Genomic DNA, 24,432 nt, shown 5'->3' with positions numbered 1-24,432 from the left:
GGCAGTTAAAAACTGCAGCATTGTGGAAAGAAGGTAAATCTTCTCCACTGAGTATTTCCTCCATTAAAACCCCACCACCACCAACTAAAGCTGCTGCTTGATTCTATGCTATTTTATACCTGACAAGAGAAAGTGGATTTACACAGAAGCAAACTTGCAAGCGAGCACAATATGTAAGGCTATAGAATGCATTTATTGGTTATAGAGCCTGAAAGTTAACTTTCTATTTGTTTGCCACTCAGTGCATGAGTGTATATGTGAACTCTTAACCCTTCTCTTAAAAGGAGAAGTTTTTCTGTCTTATAATTCTGATGCTTTTGTGGGCTTCCTCAAGCGTGTTTTTGAAGAAATCTTTGGGAAGATGATACCTATATTAAATAATTTAGCTAGCTTGCAAGTAAACAGACCAGTGCTAGGTTAAACTGCTTGAGACTTTGAAGTTGAGCCATAACCTCTTTTTCAATTGAAGCTTTCTTAAAAAATATTAACATTAAGGGTATGCATACTTTAAAACCAGCTTGCTATGGATGGGACAACAGTATTAATTCTGCGAGGGTAATTGATGTTTACTAAAATAGTACATAGTTAAGACTGTTAGACCTGTCAACAGTGTTTTCCAAATATATGGTGAAGTCTTTATTTTTTGTCTAAATGAAATAAATAGTAGGGATCCCTTCTATGAACTAATGACTATTTCCTGTGTATACTGTTACTTTTTTCATGTATGGTTTAGAAGTCCAATACCAGACCATGATCTGAAATTGCTTCTTTTCTTAAACTTTTCTTTAGTAATGTATTATTTGATGTCTAAAATATCATGTAAATATAAAAATCTACTTTTATGTTATGTTTTTATAGCTGTCGCCTCATGACAGTCTGATTCTTAGTCAGCCCATATCATCACCTCTACAACTGAGGCAAGTAAAAATAACATTTTAAAAGTAATGCATTATCTGAAGGATGGGAAGAGGGGTTGATTGAAAAATTATTGATGGTGAGACAAGAAGACAATATAAATATTTGGAGTAATAGAAATGAGTTTCTTCCCTTGTTTCTTTAACATTTTGCTGAAAAACACTGAAAGTTTTTGAAATACTTTTTTCAATAATTTAGTGAGAACTAATTCACTAGGAACTATAAACAGCTTGTCCCATCTTGTTTCTGCTGCCCTTCAGTTCATCACAATAACTTTCTCCTGTTGTGTACTGTACTACAATGCATGTAGAGAAGAAAGGAAGACTTGTGGCAGTGCTAAATCCAAAACGTCTGCTTTTCTGTATTTTCAGCTCTGTGTTATTCTTACATTACTTGCAATAATTATTTAATAGCCACTGTGGTTTTGTGATTAGGGCCAAAGTAACCAACCTTCCTGATGATTTGAACTACAGCTCCCATCAACCCCATCCAGCATGGTTAGCGGACAGGGGGGTGGGAGCTGTAATCCACAGCTGTAATCCACAGCATTTGGTAATGCGCCATATTGACCGTCCTTCGGTTAGGCTGTTGGACTTAAACCATAGGGTCTTGGATTCAAATCCTTGCTGAGCTGCAGGGCTGAATAGTGGAGGACCTTGCGCTAGTAAAATGGTGCTGACGTATTGTGTTGTGTTAAAGACAAAATAGCACCTAGGAGGCAGGGTAGCATTGTAATCAATAAATAATATTTATCAGTACATTTTATTGTTTTTGTCTGATAGTGGTGGCAAGTTTTCTGCTCTTCTGCAGAACCTTGGACCAGAGAATGCAGTAACTCTCCTTGTATTTGCGGTGACGGAGCATAAAATCCTTATCCATTCTTTACGACCGTCAGTCCTTACCAGTGTAACAGAAGCACTTGTCTCTGTAAGTAGCATTTGTTTTTATCCAGTTAAATGGCTATAGGGTGTCCTGGTCCTAGGAACTTAATACTTTCCCCGGTATTTATTAGTAACATTCCCTATTTGCTCAAGTGTAAAATGAACTGGTATGTATCTTTTATCTTTGCCACAATGACCAGGATCCACAGCTGCATAGAAATGGTTCTATGGACCCAGGGGCTTTAGACTGTTTTTGCTTGAACACCAGCTGCATGTCAAACCGAGGGGGTGTTTCAAACACTGTTTATCACACAGCATGAAGGTCAATTGTTCAAAGAAATAAAGTCAAAAATTCCTCTGAGCTAGCACAAGCCCCATGCATAAGGCTTTGTCATCCTTTGGGTCCTGGCCTCTGCTCCGTGCTGGGGGTCATGTGTTAAATATTTAGCTTTTTTCGTGGTGGTGGTGGTTTTTTTTTTAACCTTCCAATGATGTTTATGCAGATGGGCTGCTGCGAGTGTTTGCCATCTTCATCTCTGTGTCCCGTTGCTTGCTTCTCACCCAGTTTTAGATTGTTGTAACAATCCTTGGGCACAGTCCTTCAGGAAGTTATTCTGTACAAGTTCCATTGAAGTAAATCAGAGTCCTCTCCCATTCATTTCAACAGGGCTTGCACAGGAAAGCTCCCTGAAGGCAGTGGTCCATTAGGGCGAATGGGGCACAGCCCTTCTAACCTCAGTGTGCAGTGATTTGTGTCACATCTGTAAATGTTTTGTACACTGCAGTGGGGGAAGGGCCCTGGGGAGCTGCTGCCTGTCAATTTAGACAGTGCAGAGCTAGGCAGACCCATTGGTCTGATTCAGTATAAGACTATTCCTGTACCCCTCTCCCCTCCCTATACATAAGAAAGTAAGTAAGAGGGTGGCACTGACTGTCAGCATTCCTCCTACTTAGTCTCAGTGTTGCCTTTGTACAACTCATCAGTGAAGAGGTTGGGGATGGCACGAGAGTTAGTTGGCTGCCTATCATTGTCTCTGGGCTCCACCTACTGTTTGGGCTCCCGGCTTTCCACCCTACCCATCCCAATGTGCCCCAGCCATCACTGCTTGGAGGATTGTCCCTTTGTTTGTCTCCTAGTAGTGAGCATTTTAAAGTATAGGAGTTGCTGCATTTTCCCTACAACATTGCACTGACATTAATTGAAATCTGCAGGGAATGTTCACGGTGAAAGTGCTTCATATGTGGAAAATGGTCTGTGATTGTTATCTTAACTTGAAGCACAATTGTTTGCTTATATACAATGCATACATTCTTTTCTCTTTTTTAAAGATGATATTTCCTTTCCACTGGCCCTGCCCGTACATTCCTCTCTGCCCTCTAGCCCTGGCAGATGTTTTGAGTGCGCCGTGTCCATTCATAGTAGGAATTGACTCAAGATACTTTGATCTCTATGACCCTCCACCAGATGTTAGCTGCGTTGACCTAGATACAAACACCATTTCACAGTAAGCATTGAGAACTTTTCTGTATGATTTTGTAATAGTTCAGCAGAAGGCACAGTGGTGAATTTTTGTTTCCTACCTCATCTAGTTCTGCTTACCAGAAACTGCAAGTCCTTTCACATTTGCATCACTTGATTACACAGCACCGGATGACTTGCAGCTGAACTTGTGATCTGATTCCTCTGAAAATCATTGTGTCAGAGGTGATGATCTATGGCATTAAATTTATGATGGCTCATTGAGGCATACAAGTCACACTTAATGGTTATGGTTACCTAGCATGTATATAGTGCATTTCAAGTGTCTACGTGTATTTTATCTCAGGGACACTTACAATAGCCCAGTAATGTAAACCAGTACAGTAATACCTTCATACTGGGACTGAGGCTGGGAGTATAAAGCCATGTATTGAGCTCCACACATTCCAGCTGTTGATTCACCTGTTTTACCACTATACCAGCTACAATGGTGCTACAGTTATGAAGGAATAAGCCTGCAAGTGCAGACTAACCTTGTCACCCTAAGGTTTTTTCTCGCACTTCCTTGCTGTAGAAATCATGTGTTAGTAGATCACACAGACAAATTGGGTACCTCAGCACTTTGACTTTGCCAGTACATGAAACACATTCTAAGTAATTTGCAAATAGTCTCACTAATCCTCATAGTACTGTGGAAAGCAGTTAGCTTTCCTAAAAACAATACTTAAAGCTCATGTGAACAAAGGATGCTTCTTAAAGACCACACAATCTGAAAGCAGAACTGAGATTAGTTTTCTGCAGTTCTTGGTGGTCTAGACTTTGCAGTCTTCCTTTGCGGGGAAGAGTACAGAGGAAATGTGTTTGTAAAATAAAGGAAACAGATTTCATGGGCAAGTTCCAGTGTTGTTACTAATTTAACTGCTCTCAACTTGCAATTCTCTTGGAGTATATAAACATGGTTAATCTTGGTAATCTCACTGATGACTTGAGAAGGGGGAACTTGTACCATCTTTAATCAAGGACATGGAATTAAGCGAGCATTTCTGCATCATTTGTCAAAAGTGAATGTCATATACAGTGGGTACCTTGGTTCTCAAATTTAATCCATTCCGGAAGTCCATTCCAAAACCAAAGTGTTCCAAAACTAAAGCATGCTTTCCCATAGAAAGTAATGCAAAATGGATTAATCTGTTCCACACTTTTAAAAACAACCCCTAAAACAGCAATTTAACATGAATTTTACTATATAACAAGACCATTGATCCATAAAATGAAAGCAATAAACAATGTACTGCAGTCACACAATCAATCAGTAGCTGAACTGGGTTCCACACAGTCACAAAAATAAAACATAAAAACCACAAAAACAAAAACGCAAAATAAATAGCAAAAACAGACAGACCTCAGCGTAACACTCGAAACAGAAGTGTGGCACTCAAAATGGAGCAGATTTGGCTTCCAAAAAAAGTTCACAAACCAGAACATTTACTGCCGGGTTTACGGTTCCAAGTTTGAGTACCAAGGCATTTGAGAACCAAGGTACCACCGCATAAGCCTTATATAACTGATTTCCCTTAAAGTACGGGTGAGGAATTAGCGCGCTTCCAAATGTTGTTGGACCCCAGGTCCCAATGTCTTTGGCCATTGACCATGTTGACTGGGGCTTATGGGAGCTGGAGTCCAACAAAATTTGAAGGGCCAGTGGCTCCCCTGACTGTTGCTTTAAAGGATCTTGAGAACTTTTGTTGGGTGAAGAATCACTGAAATGCACACCAAGAGTTGGGTATAGAGCAGGCCACAACTTTCCCATTATTTAGCAGAGAAGAAATGGACAAGACAGTTGTTGCCGACAGTCCATATTCTCCACCCACCTTACTGCTGGCTAACCCTGAGGGGAAAGAGTGGCCATTCTGAGAACAGAATGCTGGACTCACCACCTGGTCCTTGTTGTTGTGCAGTTTCTTGAGTTCCTTTTATGGCCTCCCCAGAATGGTTTGTGGGGAGCCTGCCTTTCCTTATCCCTGCACCAGTTGTGACATTAATTCACCATCAGTGCCAAAAGCAACTGCTTGCAAACCTTTGCTGGGAGAAAAGTGAACTCTTGCCCCCTGCCTGATCAGTCTGGGAGGGACGTTCAGTTACTTCCTGGCCCTGTCATCTTAAGTTCATGGCAAAATTTATGTAGCTGTATTGCAAGAAACCCTAATGAGACCAGACAGAGCATTACTATAAACCAGCTATGGCTAGATAGCCACAGCAGTTGCATAGAGAAGAAAAGTAACAAACTAAGCTGCTTTTGGGGCTCCTCTTGCCTATATTAGGCAGGAGCCGGGCTGTTCCTACTCCAGTTCGCCACCCACATGAGCTGCCCTCTTCCCAGGCAATGTGATTGGCCAAATTGTGGGGCTAGGAGAAAAGCAACCCAGCTCATTCACAGCCAGTCATTCTGTTCACCACCAAAGCTCCAATGCCCCTGCCTGAGGCACAGCCTAGTCATTATGCTGTAGTGGTGTCCAAACTTTTTTCAAAGAGGGCCAGATTTGATGAAGTGAAGGGCCATGAGGGCCGACCAAAGGGCCAAGCAAAGTTGATTGAAGTTGTTGGGCCCCAGGGGCCGGATTAAACCGAACACCGGCGGGCTGGATTAGGCCCCCGAGACGGACTTTAGACATGCCTGCTGTAGAACAATTGCAGTTAAAAAAGGAGAGCAGGAGTGGTTGTTTAACTTTACTCGTGTCCAAACCAAAATATTAGTAAGCTGTTATGAGTGTGCCATACAGGTGTCAGGGTATCAGATATTTAGGACTCTCACATCCTTCAAGGAAATACTGAAACGAAACCATCAGCCGAGGCAACAAGGCTGGGAATTGAGAGATGAGAAGCTGAATCAATTAGTATGGAAGCAGAGGACCAGATAAGATTTTAAATATTAATAGAAACAAACAGCATGTTGGGTGCTTCCCACAGAAAGAAGTGAGGGGGAGGGAAATCATGCTTGCAAGGTTTCCAACAGCAACAGAGGAGAGCAGAAGCTTGAATAATCCGAGTGCAGTGAAGGACACTTTGCCAGATGTCATCTTTTCACAAGCATATTTAAAAATACACTGCTATCTATAAATAAAGATTTCCATACCTAGATAACCGTTTATGTGTACACTTTTTAGCTGTTGCTTTGTATTTTCAAAATACCATGTTTTGCATAATACCTCTGTTTTTATCCCAGACTAGGAGATAAGAGAAATATTGCATGGAAGATCTTACCAAAGAAACCCTGTAAAAACCTGATGAACACTCTAAATAACTTGTATCAGCAGCTAGCAGAATGTAAGTGGGGAAAATGACACAGAGATTGGCATATGCAGTGGCTTGTTGTAGTCGTTCATGCTTTAAGATGGTTAAGCTGTTGTGCTACTTAGCAGGAGTGGACCTCAGGGAATCCAGTGAAAAAGCTGTCTTTGAAGAGGGGAGAAACATATGGTGTTCCTTATTCTATGCAGATGGAACAGATAGCGATTTGGGAAAGGACCGTAGCTCAGTTTAGCGCTCAACCGGCCATCCTTGCCTAGAGGAACCCAGACAAAATCACAATAGGTTTTTCATTATTTTGAAATTTTCCAATGATTTTTGACAAAATTAGACTAAGAGACTTGTGGCATCTTAAATGCTAAACAAATCATTATGCCATAATAAATCTGTTAGTCTTTAAAGTCCCACAAAAGTCTGTTGCACCACAAACAACAAACAAGGCTACCTTTCTGGAACTTCTGTGAATTACTGTTTAATAGGTTGCATAAATGTTAAGTATTTGAAAAGCTGGGCTTGTTAAAATGTCCAGCTTTGAAAATCAAATAAAAATTATTTTCAAATATTAAAAATGTCATGTGCCTGACACCTTTTTATTCACCCAGGCATTTAAATTGTACTTTAAATACATTCTGTTTTATACTACCTCTGCTACAATGAACATTTTGCTGCTTTATATTTTATTTTTGTTTCTTATTTATTGATAAACATAAATAAATGCATTTAGAAAGCCAGTATGGTGTACTGGTCAAAGTGCTGGACTAGTACCAGAGGGACCACATTTGAAATCCCTATTCAGCCGTGAAGCTCCCTGGGTGACCTTGGGCCAGTTGATATCTGTCAGCCTGACCTACCGTACCTCACAGGGACAATGTGGTGATAAAATTGGGGGAGGGGAGAACCATGTACCCAGTTTTTGTTGTTTTGGAGGAACTATAACATATTGATATAATAGATAAATTCATAAGATCTGTTAGACTCTTCCTCAGAGCAGAGGTATCTACAGTGGTTTCCTTTATTAAAAATGTTATTTCTCTTGAGCCCTTTATTATTCCACTGAGGTGATATAAGTGTGCATCAAGAGCCACATGCAAATTCCACTGAAATAACCAGGAGTCACACAGGAGCAGTCCTTGGCAGATTTCACCCCGGGGGCTTAAGCAATATCACTAACTGATGTATGCATTTCAAAAGCTTACATAAATTGTCTTTTTCTATGTGCATATCACTGTGTTTTCACCCAGACTAATTCTGTCATAGTTTCCATAGCGACGCCTTTTCTGCAAAAAGTAAATGTGCTTGTCTGAGTCTTTTGTCTATCTTGGAGACTAGTGATTTGCATCCTTTTCTGCCATAGCTAATAGCTGTATCCCACTATTTAAACCAGATCTAGGGAACTAGTGATGAGGCCACCAGTAAGATGGGATATTAGTATTGCCAAACCTCCCTCCTGGTTGCTCTGCATTCCCTAGCTTATGCTTGCTTCCTCTGTGTCTCTCCCTTCTGCTTTCCCAGCCTCCCTTCTGCTTTCCCAGTACCATTGGTTGATGTGCTCTGATGTCAGGGTGGGCCATGTTAGCCTGGCAGCTGTTCTAATGTCACAGAGAGGCTGTCCAGGCAGCCAATATAAGTGTTTGGTAGTCATTGGGGATGGTAGGATATGCATTCTTTGGTGTCTCAGTTCTTGAAGCAAAATTAAACTTGCCTCCATTTGTGACTGTATGCTACGCGCTTCTGAATAACACATTGAAGATGCAAATAAGTTTATTGGTCTTGAATCATCTTGACAGAAAGAGACAGGCAATGCTTGCCACTTATAAGTAGCATAAGTAACTTAGCAAGGTGGGATAATGAAGTAAGCCCTGTGGAGCAGAAAGGAAATGCTAACTCAATACTGGGAATGTTTTCATATTTCGTCCTTTTATTCACAGTGCAGCAAAGACCAAGAGATGACGCACTGATGGAGCTGGCTATGAATGACTATGATTTCCATTCAGGGGAGAAGCTGCATCTGTTAGATGTGGAAATCCAGGAGGCGTTTCTCTGTTTCATGGCCTCTATCCTAAAAGGTTACAGGTCATATCTAAGACCCATTACCCAAGCACCTTCTGAAACAGCAACAGATGCAAGTTCCTTATTTGAGCTGCAAGGTAAAGGAGCAGACTGTTATACCTTCCTCCAGTTTGTAGCTTGGTTTAAATGACTGGCAAGGGGGAAGCTGTAAAGGGATTGCATCCAACTAAGTTTTACTCAGAGTAGACCCATTGAAAGTAACACTTAGTTGAATTGCAGGTGTTTAAACAGGTTGGATGGCCTTCTGTCACAGATTCTTTAGCTGTGATTCCTGCATTGCAGGGGGTTGGACTAGATGATCCTTCCAGCCCCATAATTCTATGACTCTGTGAATGCATACCTGTCTGTTTTAGGCCCAGGCAGTATTTCAGTATCTTCCTGCAGTTCATTTAACATCCCTTGGAATTCCTACCATGGTTTCACCTAGGCTTAAGTACTTAAGCTTTAGGCTAAATTCAGTGTCTAGTTTTTGGAGGTTTTTCAACATGACATTCAGACTTTCTTGCACTTTTGTAGCTCCGGATGATGGTAGCAGGGACCCCATATGGAATGTTTGTTTAATTTCCTTTTCTTAGTGGAGTATATGTTCTTTGCTTTCCCTGCCAACCACGTTTATAACATCAAATGTTGGGTTTTTGTTTTAACTTTATAGGGTTCTTAAAAAGCCGTGACCGTTCACATCAGAAGTTTTACACTATGATGACCAAGACACAAATGTTCATTCGCTTCATTGAAGAATGCTCCTTTGTCAGTGATAAAGATGCAAGTCTTGCATTTTTTGATGACTGTGTAAATAAAGTAAGTGTGGCTGACATACTTCTCCATTGAACCATGTCTGACAACACACACACTGCTAACATAGGATTTGGCAACTCTAGGTAATTTAGAGTGGCTCTCATGGCCCCACACTGCCCACTGTTGCTGATGGGAGTTGTTGATCAGCAGCATTTGGAGAGCACAATGTTGGCAAAGACTGATCTAATTGGCTCTGATACCAAAGAGTTTATTAAATCTGTCAGTGTCCATATAGTTGACATCTTCACAGCTGACACTCAGTCTGGCATTAATGTGCCCCTAAAATTTCTGAAAACTGCAAAACGTTCTGAAGATGGTGGCTTTTGCTTTTTTGCAGGTGTACCCTTGACTTAATTGTTGCAACATAAAGTGCATGTCACACACCTGAGAGAAAGTCAGCAACTATGGAAATTGGCCATTTCTTTCCTGCCATATGCTAGAAAGATGGCCAGTGCCATTTTATTGATTATAGACAATTCTGCTGCAAGAAGGGGGGTGGGGTGAGCTCGGCAATTGGCAGCCTTCCCTGACATAGGATCCTGTGAGGAAATTGGCTTTTTACAAAGGGAGCAGTGGTTTTCCTATGCAGAGCAAGGAAACAGGACTAGCTTGGTTAAGTATGTTCATTGTGTGCCATGACAATGTATTTATTACATAAACACACACTCACACTGAAACATGCTTAACCAAGCTAGTCCATATAGCATAAAATGAGCAGCTGAAAAATATCACTTTTTGTGAGAAGCTGACTGCTGGAATCACTTTCAAGATAAACAAGGCATGACAATATTCTATGAAAGGGATATGACTTGAGACCAACAAAGCCTTTGAAAGCAGTATGTGGAAAACAACCCTCTCATCTTTATAGTGAATTGCTAAATTTCTTCAAAGGAAGTCCAAGATGCAGCCTTTTTCTTTCCTTTTTCTTTTTTTAAAGAGATTGGAGACCGAAGGTGGGGGAATTGCAAATAATGACAGTAAAACACAGGAAACATTATCTAAATGTTTCATAAAAATTTCATTCCACTTGACTGTAAAAACCCTAATGTTACTGTATCATTGGCAACTGTTTTTTCTACACACCATTGTATGAACAATACCCTGCTTCCAAAATGTGAGCATATGTTGTACTTGAGATAAAATGCATTTTAAAACTATTTTATGCAGGTAGATATGGATAGGACGGGTGACACGCGGCTTATAGAACTGGATGAATCATACAAGAGTGAGCACACGGTTTTCATAACTCCCCCAGAGATCCCCCACCTTCCCAATGGAGAAGAAGTTCCATCACAGTACAGGTAACCCTTTGGAATGTGGCAAGAATCCTGGCAAAATGCTGGTCCCTAAGTTGTGCTGGCTGCAAAGTATTTTATGTGTCAAACCTGCTGTACCAGTAGAGGGTAATAGCTATACCTGGCCTAAACAATGTGTGTGTGTGTGTGTGTGTGTGTGTGTGTGTGTGTGTGTGTGTGTATCTCACCCACCATCCACTCCCCAGATTTGAACACCAGACCTTTGCTTATTTTGACAACCACCAATTGGTGGTTGGTGGGTGGGTTTGTTTGTTTGTTTTGGTCTTCCTGAAAGTCTTTTTTAAAAAAATCCAGCAATCTAATTTTCTTTTTCAAATGAGTTTGCAGGTCAGTATTGATTTTTATGGGCTTCTGCTCTTTCTTTGTTCGTTAGAAACTAAATAAGCTTTTCAGATGTTCATGGCATAAATGCAGTCAATACTAATGAAGTTGTCACTCTAATTGAATAGCACACTAAAAAAAATAAAAATCCTTACTTAAATACTCAGCCTTAAGTGAGCATATAGATCTCTGCTCAGGAAAGAGTTTTACTGAAGGGTCATACAAAGAAGAGGGGGCCCAAGTTAACCTGTCATTTAGTCCATTTTTCACGGCAATTTCATAGTTTGGTGGCAGAGCACATGCTTTGTGTGCAGAAGGTTCTATCTCCAAGGACCAGGCAATACATGACTGGAAGGATCCTGCTCTGCCTAAGACACACACTCCCCAGAGACCCACAGCCAGTAAGAGTAATGACCATAGCCTAGACTCAGTACCAGGCAACTTTGTAAGTCCCTCCATTCATTCCTCCTCATCTCTTAGTTGTCTCAATTATGAAGATGGACAGCAATTGTCAGAGGGCCAAATATGGTCAGTTACTGAACCATATGCTGATTCCGCTCAGTAAATAAATGCTTGAAGGATGTCTTTTTCTTTCTGCCCCCCACCCCCGGTCAGGGTTTTTACTTGAAAAAACAAAGAAAGTACAGCAAGCTTGTGTGTTCTCTATTCAATTTTTTACTCCTATAATAAAACTGTAGCCCACGAAAATATCAGTTGTAGTCAAAGCAGCATCATGTCCCAAAGCCCTCTGTATGGTGTTGGGGCATAAGTAAATAAAATAAGATGGTGTCTCCCTTCTTTTTCAGTTATAGTGGATTTCCTGTGCTGCAGCAAGATCTGTTTGAACGGCCTAAGGCACTCCTGACAAGACAGAACAGCAGATTGTCTTCAAAAGCCAGCAGTCCCAACAGCCCGTTGCCAATGTTCAGGAGAACAAAACAGGTACTTAGTAAGCATGCGGCACCCTTCGGTGTTCTGTGTATCCTGGTTTCACTGTTTCTCCCAAGGAGTTTGCTGCAGTGCTTTTTACAGTCTCTTCAAACTTGGGGCGAGTTACAGCAAATTGCTGCTGGCTGCCATGGACAGTTGAGAGAGCGCAGTTAATTCATTCATTCTCACTTATTAAATTTGTATACTCCCATTCATCCATAGATCTCAGGGTGGATCACAACATAAAATTACAATATAAAACACATAACAAAAGTTATGTGGTTTGGAACAGGCTGCAGCAAGAGTTATTGAATACCTACACATAGTTCAGTGTATAATTTACCTAAAAGAAATGCATTCCAGTATAGTATTAAATGTGAAAGAACAATTTTTTTTTATTTTTACGGTAATGTTACTTTACTTTTTAGATCAGCCTTTATTAGCCTTGGGAGGCAGGGACAGGGTCCCCAGATGCTGCTGGAACACAACTCCCATCATCCCTGACTGCTGGCCCTGCTGGCAAGGGACAATGGCAGTTGGAGTCCAACATCATATTGGGATAACCACCCAGTCTGATGTTGGGCTGAGGTTTGGCTTGTGGGCTTCCCAGAGGTATCTGGTTGACCACTGTAAGAACAGGACAAGATGGGCTTTTGGCCTGCTCCATCTGGGCTCTTCTTACGTTCTTATGCACAACCTCTTCCTCTCTCCCAACCCAACAAGCTGGGTCACATATGTAACAAGCTTGTGCCCTTTGGGACTTTGAACTAGATTATCTCTTAAACAGCAGCTTCCCCATACTTCCTCGTAAGCTGCTTTTGAGAAAAACTCAGGAAATTTAAAGAGAAAGTGTGGCGTTTGCCTCCTAGGATGGGTCAAGGAAAGGGTTAAAATGGGTGTGATGTGATTGGCCAGTGAGAATGCAAGGGGGGAGTAAAAGATAGAGTGGGAGGTTTTGAAAGTCAGTTGAGGTTGGGAGTTGGGAGTTGAGGTTTGTCAGTTGGGAGTTGCATTCTCACTGGCCAATCACATCACACCCATTTTAACCTTTTCCTTGACCCATCCTAGGAGGCAAACGCCACAGCAAGTTAAAGTGCTTTGTAAACTGTTTGCTTTGAAGAGTTAAAGAGGCAGACATCCCAGCAAAGCCACTATAATGAAAATAAGTGCAGTCATTGTGTAAAATTGGGTATGTTATGGGATGTATTCTCATAGCAATGGGCTTTTGAAAAGAAAAAGAAGTAAAAGGAGTGGCAGCCTTGTGGCAATCCAGAAATGCACATTTGTGTGTTATACGGGAATAATTTATTCCAGCTTTTGGGTGCTCTATAAACCTCTGCTTGTCAATGATATGAACTTAGTTTGAGTGCCTCTACTGAATTGTAACGAGAATCTCAGCCTCCCTAGGGACTCCATGCTATAATTTAATCTCACATTTCCTTTTTCTTTCCCTCTGCTATCCACAGCAGCTGTTGCACAGAAGTGCTTGTGGGTAGAATTAGGCATAATAAACCACTTTTAAAACAACATTTCCTTCACAGTTTGTATCTTTTTCTCAGATAACCTTCCTCTGTCCTTCTGAACAATGTTTTTCCATTTTCTTTTGCTCCTCACCTTCCTTGCTGGTTTTATTTAGTCACTATTACTAGCAGCGAACCACAGTTATGGTATTTGAAGCATTTGTCAATCTATCAATTAATTATTTTCTAACTGTCTAGTCTTGTTTTAAATTGCTTTGAACTGTTTTCATCTATTTTATGTGTACTGTAAATCACATTGAGATAGTAGTTTGTACTGTTTGTAAAGTTTTATTTTATACATATATTGCTATACACCCTTTGCAATGTTTTATGAGATGGCAGTATATAAATAAATAAGTATATAAATAAATAAGAACTGTGAAGCAGATAATCATGGGCTTCTTCCTTGTATGGGAGGTATCTTCTTTGTTATTGGTGTCTGCAGCCTGCTGGAAACAGGTTTAATATCTAATTTGGATAGTTAAGTCACTTAACCTTGTTTGCCTCTTGTTCTTGTGAGCGCTGTTTGGCATGTAAAAATACAGTGATATGCCCAACTCATGCTTTAACTAATGAAAATTCTTTTGAGCACCTGCTGGTTGTACAGCAAGGGTAATGACCGAGTTATCCCAGTAATTATTTTTCTACTGTGCTGCTCTTGTTCAACATTCAGATAACGACACCTTGACTTCTATTATCTATCTATCTGTCTTGTGGTTTGAGCGACCATTTAAGGAGATTATTTTCCCCTCTAATGCACTCCACGTACTGTTGCATTTCAGATAAATATGTATGTTCTATTGCGGTGATGCTGGCATGCTGTCACCCTCAAATGATTTCACTAGATAATAGTTTGCATTTCAAACAAATTAAGTGTATTAGTCATCCTTGTGTCTTCTCAGTTATGAACTAGAAACACCAGTTTTCTGATTTTAGAAATGAAGCAACAGTGGAATTAATGAGGGTGTCAGAGCTCACCAACCAGGCATAGCCTTTGCTGAATTAGGCCACCAAATCCTGCACATCAGGAGATAAGCAGGCTGCAGAAGCCAAAGTAAAACATAGTACTGAACACCTTCTTTCAGGAAACCCACAAGTTTGGTGAGCGATTGAGCCAGCATAGGCCAATAATAGCTTGTCTTCAGTCTGAAGACTGAAGACCAGAGTTGAGGGTCAGGCTTGATGAAACAGAAGATTCGTGGCTCGATTATCTGACATAGTTTTTTTTAATAAAAAAATTAGCCACCACAGACTGATTGGCATATCAGTGGTGGCTCCACTTTTTGGGATGCTCTCCCCAGGTAGGCACACCTGGCACCATCGTCTGTTTTTAGGTGCCAAGCCAAAATGTTCTTGTTCTGCTAGGCTTTTGGATTCAATTTTCTGCTTGTCATTTAGTCGAGCGGGGCTGAGTTAGATTTGCTCTTTTAAATACATTAATGTTGGGGTTTAAACTAAATGCCCAGTGGTGGGCTGCTATTTTGGCCCAACTTTTTACGGTAATAAATGATACATGCAAAATCCCAGAAAACTGGAAACTGAGCCTGGTAGCCCCCATCTATAAGAAGGGAGACCCCCAAGACCCCTCAAACTATCGCCCCATAAGTCTCCTGGACATTGTGTATAAACTTTATACCCGCTACCTGCTAAATAAACTGGTTGACTGGGCTGACCACTCTAACTTGTTTAACCCGGAACAGGCAGGGTTTAGAAAGGGCCATAGTACAACAGGCCATTGTTTGGTACTACAGACAATGATAGATAAGTATACAAAGGTACATAAGAACAAACTTTTTGTGGCTTTTGTAGATCTCACATCCACTTTTGATTCAATCTGTAGGGACAAATTATGGCAAAAACTATATGAAACAGATATTGATAGACGACTTCTCAAAATACTTAGAGAGTTACATTCAGACACCACAGTTAAAATTAGAACTGGGATGTCAGGCAACTATACTGACCCACTGCCACTGGGGAAAGGGGTTAAACAGGGCTGTTTGTTAGCGCCGTTCCTCTTTAATTTCTATATAAACGACATTGTTCAACATATGGCAAAGTATAAGTCATCAGCTCCTGCCCTGGAAGGCAAACACCTGAATATATTGCTATATGCGGATGACATGGCTGTCATGGCACTCACTCGAAGGGGCCTACACAGCATGCTGGAGGGGCTCGCAGCTTATTGTTCCCAAAACTCTCTAAAGATCAATTATGACAAAACAAAAATTGTGGTATTTACTAGAGCTCGCCACACATTTAGATGGTCTTTAGATGAACACAAAATTGAACAGTGTCTTTTTTTTAAATATCTTGGTATCACTTTCCAAGCTACATCTAGCTGGCTTGCCCACTTCAAGACTGTAGCCCTTCTAACACGTAGGACAATCGGTGCTCTGCTCAGCTTTTTTTATTCGAGGGGAGGGCAACTGGTGATCCCGGCACTAAAAGCTTTTGTTGGAAAAGTGATTCCCCAGATGTTGTATGGAGTAGAACTCTGGGGATGGAATCAGAAGCTGTTAGAACGGCTTGAAATCTTCCAAAATTTTTACCTCAGAAGAATTCTAGGCCTCCCTCAGAGTACTCCGGCAGCTCTCCTAAGAGTGGAAGTAGGATTACCTTCTGTGTCTGCCAGGGCCCACTTAAGATTCCTGCGTTTTTTCACCAACCTCGCAGATGCCCCGAACACCTTACTGGCTAAACAAGCCTTTGTATCATTACAAAATAATACTACTTGGCGTAAAAACCTACTAGATATCCTATCCAGATACAATCTACCTGAGTTTAATACCCTCAAATTGTGGAGCCCAGATAAAGTTCGGGAATGGATCTTTGAAAAAGACGCCTTCTTGGACTCCACAAAGATAAAGAACTCTGGGTTTTCCTACTGGTTTCCCCGAGTAAAAGCAGTTAAAATCTGTGCCAACTACTTGGCGGAGATCACTGATCCCACCCTTCGGAGAGCTTTCACTATGGCACGGTTTCAAACATTGCCAACTGCATATCTGACCGGTAGATTCACAAAAACCCCAGTAGAACATCGTTTATGCCCTTGCCTTATGAAAATTAAAGAGGATCTTACACATTACCTCCTCTATTGCCCCATCTATTCGGGCTTTAGAGACGCATTGCTGCAAATTATACCCGACTCTATAACCAATCCTGAAGATAGAGTAAAATTTTTGTTAGTTGATGCAAACCCACGTATTACCCATGTGGTAGCGGTTTTTGTGATGAAGGCCATGAAAGCCAGGGAAAGATTTATGGATGACAATGTAAAGACCCCTTCATCGTCTGTTTAACTCGTTGCTTGTTTTTCCTCTCTTTCTATTTTGTGGGATGAAGGTTTTGTTGGCATAGTATCTAATGAATTTTAATATTTTTAACTATTGTTGTGTTGATGTTTGTGTACAGGCATGGTCCTCACAATAAACGGATTTGTTGTTGTTGTTGTTGTTGTTGAAATGTTGGGTTTTTTTTTCTTTTTATGCTTGTTTTTGATATTTTTTTATAAGTGGCTTTAAGTTCCCTTTTCTGAAGAAAGTGAGTAATAAATATAAACCCACTTCCCTAGCACTATAGTCCTGATCCAATTTGCACTCACCTCCCCCTAGCAGCTGTATTAATCTTAGAAGAAAACACTGGGAGACCTGATCACAGATCCCTTGTGTATCATCTAAATTGGTCCTGAGGCTCTCTGTGACCACAGGAAAAGATGCTAGTTGTTTGTATTGCCAGACAACCACTGAGTCTCGCAGACCAACTGAATTTGTTCCACAATTCAGTGGCCTCCAGGGAAGAGTGTGCAGCAGTCAATAGTTGCAGAGCTGTTACTAAAATAATTCAAGTGAGGATCTGCCTCATGCTTATCTCCCTTCTGTGAATGTGAAGAGGATTTAAAAAGTGTAACATACATAAAATACAATATTTTCAATGTGTCTTTGCAGGAAATCAAGTCGGCCCACAAGATAGCCAAGAGGTATTCCTCCATCCCTCAGATGTGGTCTAGGTGCTTGCTGCGCCACTGCTATGGCCTCTGGTTTATCTGCCTTCCTGCCTATGTCAAGGTGTGCCATTCCAAAGTGAGGGCTTTGAGGACGGCCTATGATGTGCTGCGGAAAATGCACTCGAAAAAGATTGATCCACCTGACGAGGTAAATTGCCTACGTCTAGTACCTGGTGTGGAAACTGGAGCTTCGATTCAGGAGCTGTGCTAGGGAGTTCTGGAGCTGGTGACTTGATGAGTTCAAAAGGGGCAGAAATATGATTTATAGTCACCACCAGTATTTCATCTTCCTGGACCTCTGCTGGGTTATTGCTTGCAGCTTGCCTCCCAAGTAGATTCTTCACAATACAGCTGTCTGGCAGTGAAACAGGTGCTTTTCTAGCAACTCTGAACTTTCTCTTGAATCTGGTGTCACCTTTGCTTCCAAGGCCTGTGGGATGGTGGGGGAGAGTTGGGGATGAAGGAAAGGCTCAGAATGGGGTTGGAGGGGTTCTTGTGGGAGCCCAGGAATCCCTAATATGGATCTCTTCTGGCCACCTCTGCACTGCTGCAAATTCCTCCAGGTTTTTAGGGTTCTCTATGAGGCCCCAAGCCTTTTCCTTTGAAGAGGTCTCTCCAGTGTCTAGGTTAGATGGGATCCTGACATAAATGGACGTCCTTTCTGAAATATGATGATGGCCCTAAGTTGGCCAGTTTCTTGAGAATGAATTTGTATTGTGCTTTTATTATTTTTTGTTGGCAGCCGCCCAGAGTGGCTGGGACAACCCAGTCAGATGGGCAGCATATAAATAATGCATTATTATTATTATTATTATTATTATTATTATTATTATTATTTTATTTTATCTGACAAGGAGAATCTTGTTTTTTTCCAGGTATGTTACCGGGTGTTGATGCAGTTATGTGGACAATATGGCCAGCCTGTGCTAGCAGTGAGAGTCCTTTTTGAAATGAAAAAAGCCGGAGTTGACCCCAATGCCATTACATATGGTTATTATAATAGGGTAAATATTTGTTAATTATTTGAAAGCCTTGCATTTTAGTACTGGAAAAATAATTCTTTGTAAAGATAATAATCAATTGGCCAATGTCTGATTTCAGCAAACCATAGTATATGCACTGCTTTTTTTCTGGGGGGACTCAGGGGGATGCCCAGCCCTAAACATTTTGTGAATCTAAGTTTGGCCTCATTGAGGGGCAGTATTTCAATATGAGTAGGACAATGAGAGTACCCCTAAACATTTCTTTAGGGAAAAAGTGCTGAGTATATGTATGCATGACTGCATACATGGTTTGGATTTTTATCCATCTGTTCTCTGTTTTTAACACAGTTCTCAGAGTGGTTTAACAATCAAAATGTCTCTTCCCAGGAAACTTGGAAAATGGTAGCTCCATGAGGGAAATGGAGGTCACCTAATAATTCTCAGCATTCTTAACAAACTATGGTTTCCAGGATTCTTAGGAGGAAGCTGTGACTATTTAAAGTGACACAATACTGATTTAAATGTATAGTGCAGGTGGTCTTGCCCAGAATGAGACCAGGGAAACCTAGGTCTCAAAATCCTATTTAGCAATGATATTTTTGGAACAGGTTGATCACTGGATTGCTTTAATATAGAATGGGATAACTGAAAGTGTACTACTCCAAGAGCCTTAGGTTGTGTGATTTAAACAATTTCCTTTACTGTTATTACAGGCTGTTTTGGAAAGTACTTGGCCGTCAAGCAATCGAAGTGGCTATTTTCTGTGGACAAAGATAAGAAATGTTGTCTTAGGAATAGCTCAGTTTAAAAGAGTTCTAAGGAAGCAACCTGCAAATGGCATCCACAAAGTTCTTTCTGGTAGGAGTTTTTATGCATCTTTTGGTTTGTAGCTCTGCAAATGTAACTGCTTTCAATAGGTAGAAATGCCCAGTTTTCAAAATCAGTCTTAATTTATGCAGCATATTCTATTCAGTGTTGTAATTGCTGTAATGGATGACACAAAGACCAGGGATGTCTTATCCAGTCTCACATGAATGATAGGACCTCAGCTATGTAGCACATTCTGCTGCGTGTACCTCTTGAAAATGTGATGAGCTACATGACACAATGAGGAAGAGAAATGGTCAGAATCCTGGGTCTCTCTGGAAAAACTGTGGGGAACAAATGTTTAAAGATTTATCGCACTGTTATCTTACTCCTCAAAATATTAGACATATAGGAAGCTGCATTGGTCCATTGAGGTCAGCACTAATCACAGACCAGTAGCAACTCTCCATGGTTTCAGACAGGGAACATTCTCAGCTCTGCTTGGAGATGGCGCAGGGGACCAAACCCAGGACCTTCAGCGTGCAAAGAAGATCCTCACCCACTGAACCATGCCTCTTCCCTGTAGAAGTCACAGTGGTCCATAATACATAAATTCTAGACTGACATTTTGGCAGAGATTAAGTTACTGGCTGTCGTCTAGATTCATCTGGTAAGATAGTCTTACTCAGTGCTTGAGTCCGCCCCCTGGCCCCCCCCCCCCAAAGCATTGCTCTTATTGAATTTCATAATTCAGAGGGGCAAAAATCCCTTTTCTCACAAACAGCTTTGTACATCCTTCCTAACTGCAGCCAGACAGGCTCTGGAACCAAGGGTCTTCTTTCTAATAATCAGTGTCATGCAAAAAATACAGGCAGTCTCTAAAAGCAGAACAGCCCTATTAACTGAGGACAGTCTTTAGTCACCAAAAAGTCCCCCAAGTTTCTGGAAATGTTCTACTGCTGAGTTTCCTCATTCAAACAAATGGTCACTTTTACAAACAATATCACCTTTATATGTATTTCATCGCAACAGCATCCCATTATTCCATTTCTGCTTGGCATTCTGTTTAACATAAAAAATGTATTGTTAATTTTTTATCCTTTTTATTATGATAGGGGAACATTCAGATCTGTTATACAGGCTATCGAAAGCAGCAGCTAAACAAGGGAAAGCCACTGCTCAGAGGAATGGTGAGCAAAAGGAAGAGAAGAAAGAGAGTGACTCTAGTTCTTGTAAGTATCAAATATTGATACTTGTCATGTTGCCTGAATTCTGTTCCTTTGTTTTGATTCCAACTTTTATGCACTGCCTCTCTTTTGAATATCCCTTTACTGTTGTATTTCTGTGTCATGTTGCGTCATAGACTGCCAACAGCTTGGGAGAACTGTTGAGGCAGCCCCACCTTTTGGTGTCAGTATTTTTAATTGTTAGCCCCCTTGGGTGCCTTGGTTTATCAATGCACTAAAATGCAATACATAAAATTATAATGAATACCTTCCACAAGCACTGCTGGGCAAATGCAAAGACAAGGAAGAGAGTCAGTAAGAAAGAGTCTTCTTTCTTCATCATTATTCTCTCAGCCCTTTTTATTATTGGCTGAATGCTCACTGGAGCAAATGCATATGATGTAGAACTATAACAACCTCTATGGTTTCATAAAGTGAATTTATGCACATTTGAATTTAAGAGGTTTGAAAAGATGGTTATGCCTACAGGGGATTTTAATCCATTACGAGTCTTAAAACAGACATGAAAAACTTGGATTCTTGCCTCTGGTGAAAAGTACAGATTTTGTGTGCTTCTGGGAAGAGCGTGAAGACTTTGTAACTCAGTTGCATAACGGATCAAAGAACCTAGATTTTTACAGGGATGTGTGTGTGTGCACATTTCTAAATCAATGTTAAATTGTGTGGTGGTGCTGTTTATTATTATTAAAATTTATACCCAGCACTTTCCTCCAAAGGAGCCCAGGGCAGCAAACATAACAGTGCAAAAGCAATGCAATTAAAACTTCTAAATCCAGTTAAGATCAACCTCTAACAACAGTTAGAACTCCTAAAAGCTATCACCTCCTCTCTGACTAATAATTTCAGGGTTGCCACAGCCCAGGATTTTCAGCCATCCAATGCCTGGGTAAACAGGAATGTTTTAGAATTTCTCCTCAAAGTTAATAGTAAGGGAGATTGAAGCACCTCTCTAGGGAGGGCCTTCCACAGATGGGAAAGCCCCACCGAGACGACACTGTCACACATCACTGCCAACTGGGAAGTCCCCTTGGCACTATTTTGCTACTTGAGTTCAATGCCACTTAGGGCTTTGGGTGTTAATACTAATACCTTGAATTGGGCCAAATAGCTCATTGACAGCCAGTGTTGTGTCTTAAGTACCTGTGACACCTAGTCCCATTAGGTTGCCCCACTTATTAACCTAGCAGCTGCTTTCTGTATTAGCTGCAGCCTCAGGACTATCTTCAAGGGCAGCCTCACATAGATCACATTACAGTAGTCCAAGTGGGAGGCCACCAGAGTATGGGTAACTGAGGCTATCCCAATCCAGGAATGGCTGTAGCTGGAGAACCAGTCTAAGCTGGGAATAAGCACATAAGCAATATTGCCTCCTGTCACTGCCCTCCTCCCTGCACTATAGGGCAATCACTTGTCATGTTTACTTACTGCTAAGAGATTCTGCTGCTCAGGTTTCAGCTGCCATGTTCCCTTGTTGATAATGCTAGCATCTGCACACATGCACAGTATTATATGGAAACATGTAATATATGTAAACCAGCCTGCCCTGCGAGCAGTAAAGAAGTGTGAGGGAGTCTGCATGGCATGCTAGTTTGACTTTTGAATACCTAACAACATGGGGAAATGGCTTATGGTTAATGCATGTATTTTTCTAGAATTTACTAAGAGCAAGCTCAAATATTAAGAAGTGGTATATGTCTATTGTCTGTGTATACAGTATCTGAAGTAGAAAGTGGAAAGGGAAGTGGTGACTGCCTTCCTTCATTAAATTATCAAAATTCGAATAGAGCTAAGCCTGCGTCAAGGATTGTTCGCCTGAATGATAAAATTGGCAAAGTAGCAGATACAGCAGGAGAGATCGGCAGAGGTAAGCTGGTGGAGTTGATTCTTATGAATTGATGGTTTTGACTCATTTATTTTCTGTGAGACAACAATCCCATTGCATACATTCATTCATAAGAGGGCTATATATTTTTCCCCCAGGACTGTTAACAGGATTCCCTATTAATATGGTAGTACATAAGGGTCCCCATCCTATCATAAAACTCCTACGCATGTTAGAGATGTCTAAGGTTTTATGGCAATTTCTTCACTGCTTTGCTTTGTGACTAAAGTAACCCCACTTCCCTGGATTTGTGTGTGTTTCCCCCTCGCAGAAAGCTCTGCAGGATTGTTATTCTCTTGCTTTGAGGATATCAACAAAACAAGAGTTACTAAAGTTGAAAGCTTAAGAAATAGGCACTTAAATGCCGCTGAATTGGATCAGAAACGGATAGTTTGGAGAAACAGGAACCGTAATCTGAGTGGAGATGCTTTGATAGAACTCATGAAAAACCATATTAACCAGGAGGCAAGTCCAGAACAAATTGTTGAAAAACTAGGAGTGGATGCAAAAATTCTTTCCAAAGTGTTTGAGAAGAGAAAAAGGCCTAACACTCTCAACATCAGACAGTCTTCCTTGGGACCCAGTAAGAGAGGTAACTTGGAGAAAGAATCCAGTGATGAGGATGCTCCCTATGAGGACCGTTTTGTGGACAAAACAGAGTCTCCTGTCATATTTGATTTGGAAGATTTGGATAATGAAGCTTTCTCAGTGAAGACTGTGAAGCTGTTACATAAAAGGCCAAAGAGGATTCAGCGAGCCATCAGCTTTCCAGTAAAGCTTGTTGAGAAAACTGGTGTTGAGATGGGATTTGATCCACTTTCCTTGCTGGCTGCTGAGACAGAACAACAGAAAGAGGAAGAGGATGACGATGAGGACAGAAGTGCCTCAACCCCATCTGCAAGGCGAGATTTAGCTGAAGAAATAGAAATGTATATGAACAATATGAGCAGCCCCTTAACAAGCCGTACGCCAAGCATAGATTTGCAAAAAGCCTACAGTGACAAGAACACCAACAAAAAGAGTCCAACGTTGGCTCAGCCATGCCGGAGATCTAGCCTTCCTCCAAACTCACCCAGACCGGCGAGCCTTACCAAATCCAAAAGCTACCACATAAAAAATGAAGAAAGGGGAAGGGACAGACTTTGGTCCTCTCCAGTATTTTCTCCCCATAGTCTGTCCAGGGGACAATCTCAGGATACAGCTGGCGCAATAGCTCTTGCCTCTCCAACTGCATTCAACTTGGATACACTGCTAACACCTACCTTTGACGTTCTAAAGACCAGCATGTTTTCTGCAGGGAAGGGGGTTGCTGAGAAGGCCAGCAAGTGGTACTCAAAGTTTACTACGTATGCGGCATCAGCAAAGGTAAGCATCTTAAAACATTGCTGGGTGCGAGGGGAGCCAAAATAGCTCTTGTAGTACAGCAGTTCTCAAACTGTGGTGTACAGCTCTTTTGTGCAGTGCAGGTGTGTGAGAAACTTTCCCTGTCACTGAAGATGATAAAAATGTTTTCAGCAAAGATTTGGGTATGCATACAAATCCTGTGATTTGAGAGCCAGGTGTATGTAAATCACGCTGAGACTGACAGACCTGGCTTTCCTCTGGGAGACTCCAAGAGGAAAGAAAATAATAGTTATGTCAAACACAGAGAAGGAAAATGGTTGCAAAATAAATAGATAGGGCCCTCTGTCTTCTTGCACTGTAGGGACAAGTAAATTGTTGTTGATCAAATTTTTCATCCTGAAAAAGGAAAAGAATTTTTCTCTCCACCAGCCAATAAATTTTGGAATGTGATGAGACATTGAAAGTGGCATCTATATGATAACTATTGCAGGAGATATTTAGTCTTCATTTGTTAACTATGTACATGAGTCAGGTTGCTTGGCACTCAGCTTTTCACTACCAGTTAATAGAAGTCAACTTGGATGTTCAAAGCAGTTATTCTAGAAGAAGATCCAGCTTGGTTCTGTTGG

At 41.0% G+C, this 24,432-nt stretch overlaps 1 protein-coding gene across 1 annotated transcript in view; it reads left to right on the top strand.

The window, feature by feature from the left end:
* The window catches only part of DENND4A (DENN domain containing 4A), a 66,345-nt gene that overhangs the window by 23,898 nt on the left and 18,015 nt on the right, over window positions 1-24,432 (top strand). The window contains exons 8-21 of the mRNA XM_081171353.1: window positions 859-917; window positions 1,698-1,842; window positions 3,126-3,301; window positions 6,500-6,600; window positions 8,511-8,729; window positions 9,305-9,450; window positions 10,615-10,748; window positions 11,891-12,026; window positions 17,482-17,688; window positions 18,416-18,544; window positions 19,237-19,381; window positions 20,446-20,562; window positions 22,292-22,441; window positions 22,731-23,824. Coding sequence (XP_081027479.1) covers window positions 859-917; window positions 1,698-1,842; window positions 3,126-3,301; window positions 6,500-6,600; window positions 8,511-8,729; window positions 9,305-9,450; window positions 10,615-10,748; window positions 11,891-12,026; window positions 17,482-17,688; window positions 18,416-18,544; window positions 19,237-19,381; window positions 20,446-20,562; window positions 22,292-22,441; window positions 22,731-23,824 — 2,958 coding nt within the window. The remainder of the gene's footprint in view (window positions 1-858; window positions 918-1,697; window positions 1,843-3,125; window positions 3,302-6,499; window positions 6,601-8,510; window positions 8,730-9,304; window positions 9,451-10,614; window positions 10,749-11,890; window positions 12,027-17,481; window positions 17,689-18,415; window positions 18,545-19,236; window positions 19,382-20,445; window positions 20,563-22,291; window positions 22,442-22,730; window positions 23,825-24,432) is intronic.

The sequence above is a fragment of the Podarcis bocagei genome (genome assembly GCF_964188305.1).
Source record: "Podarcis bocagei genome assembly, chromosome: 14".
NCBI classification, from domain to species: Eukaryota; Metazoa; Chordata; class Lepidosauria; order Squamata; family Lacertidae; genus Podarcis; species Podarcis bocagei.
The sequence above is the reverse complement of the archived record's forward strand: the minus strand, read 5'-3'. Positions and strand labels throughout refer to the sequence as shown.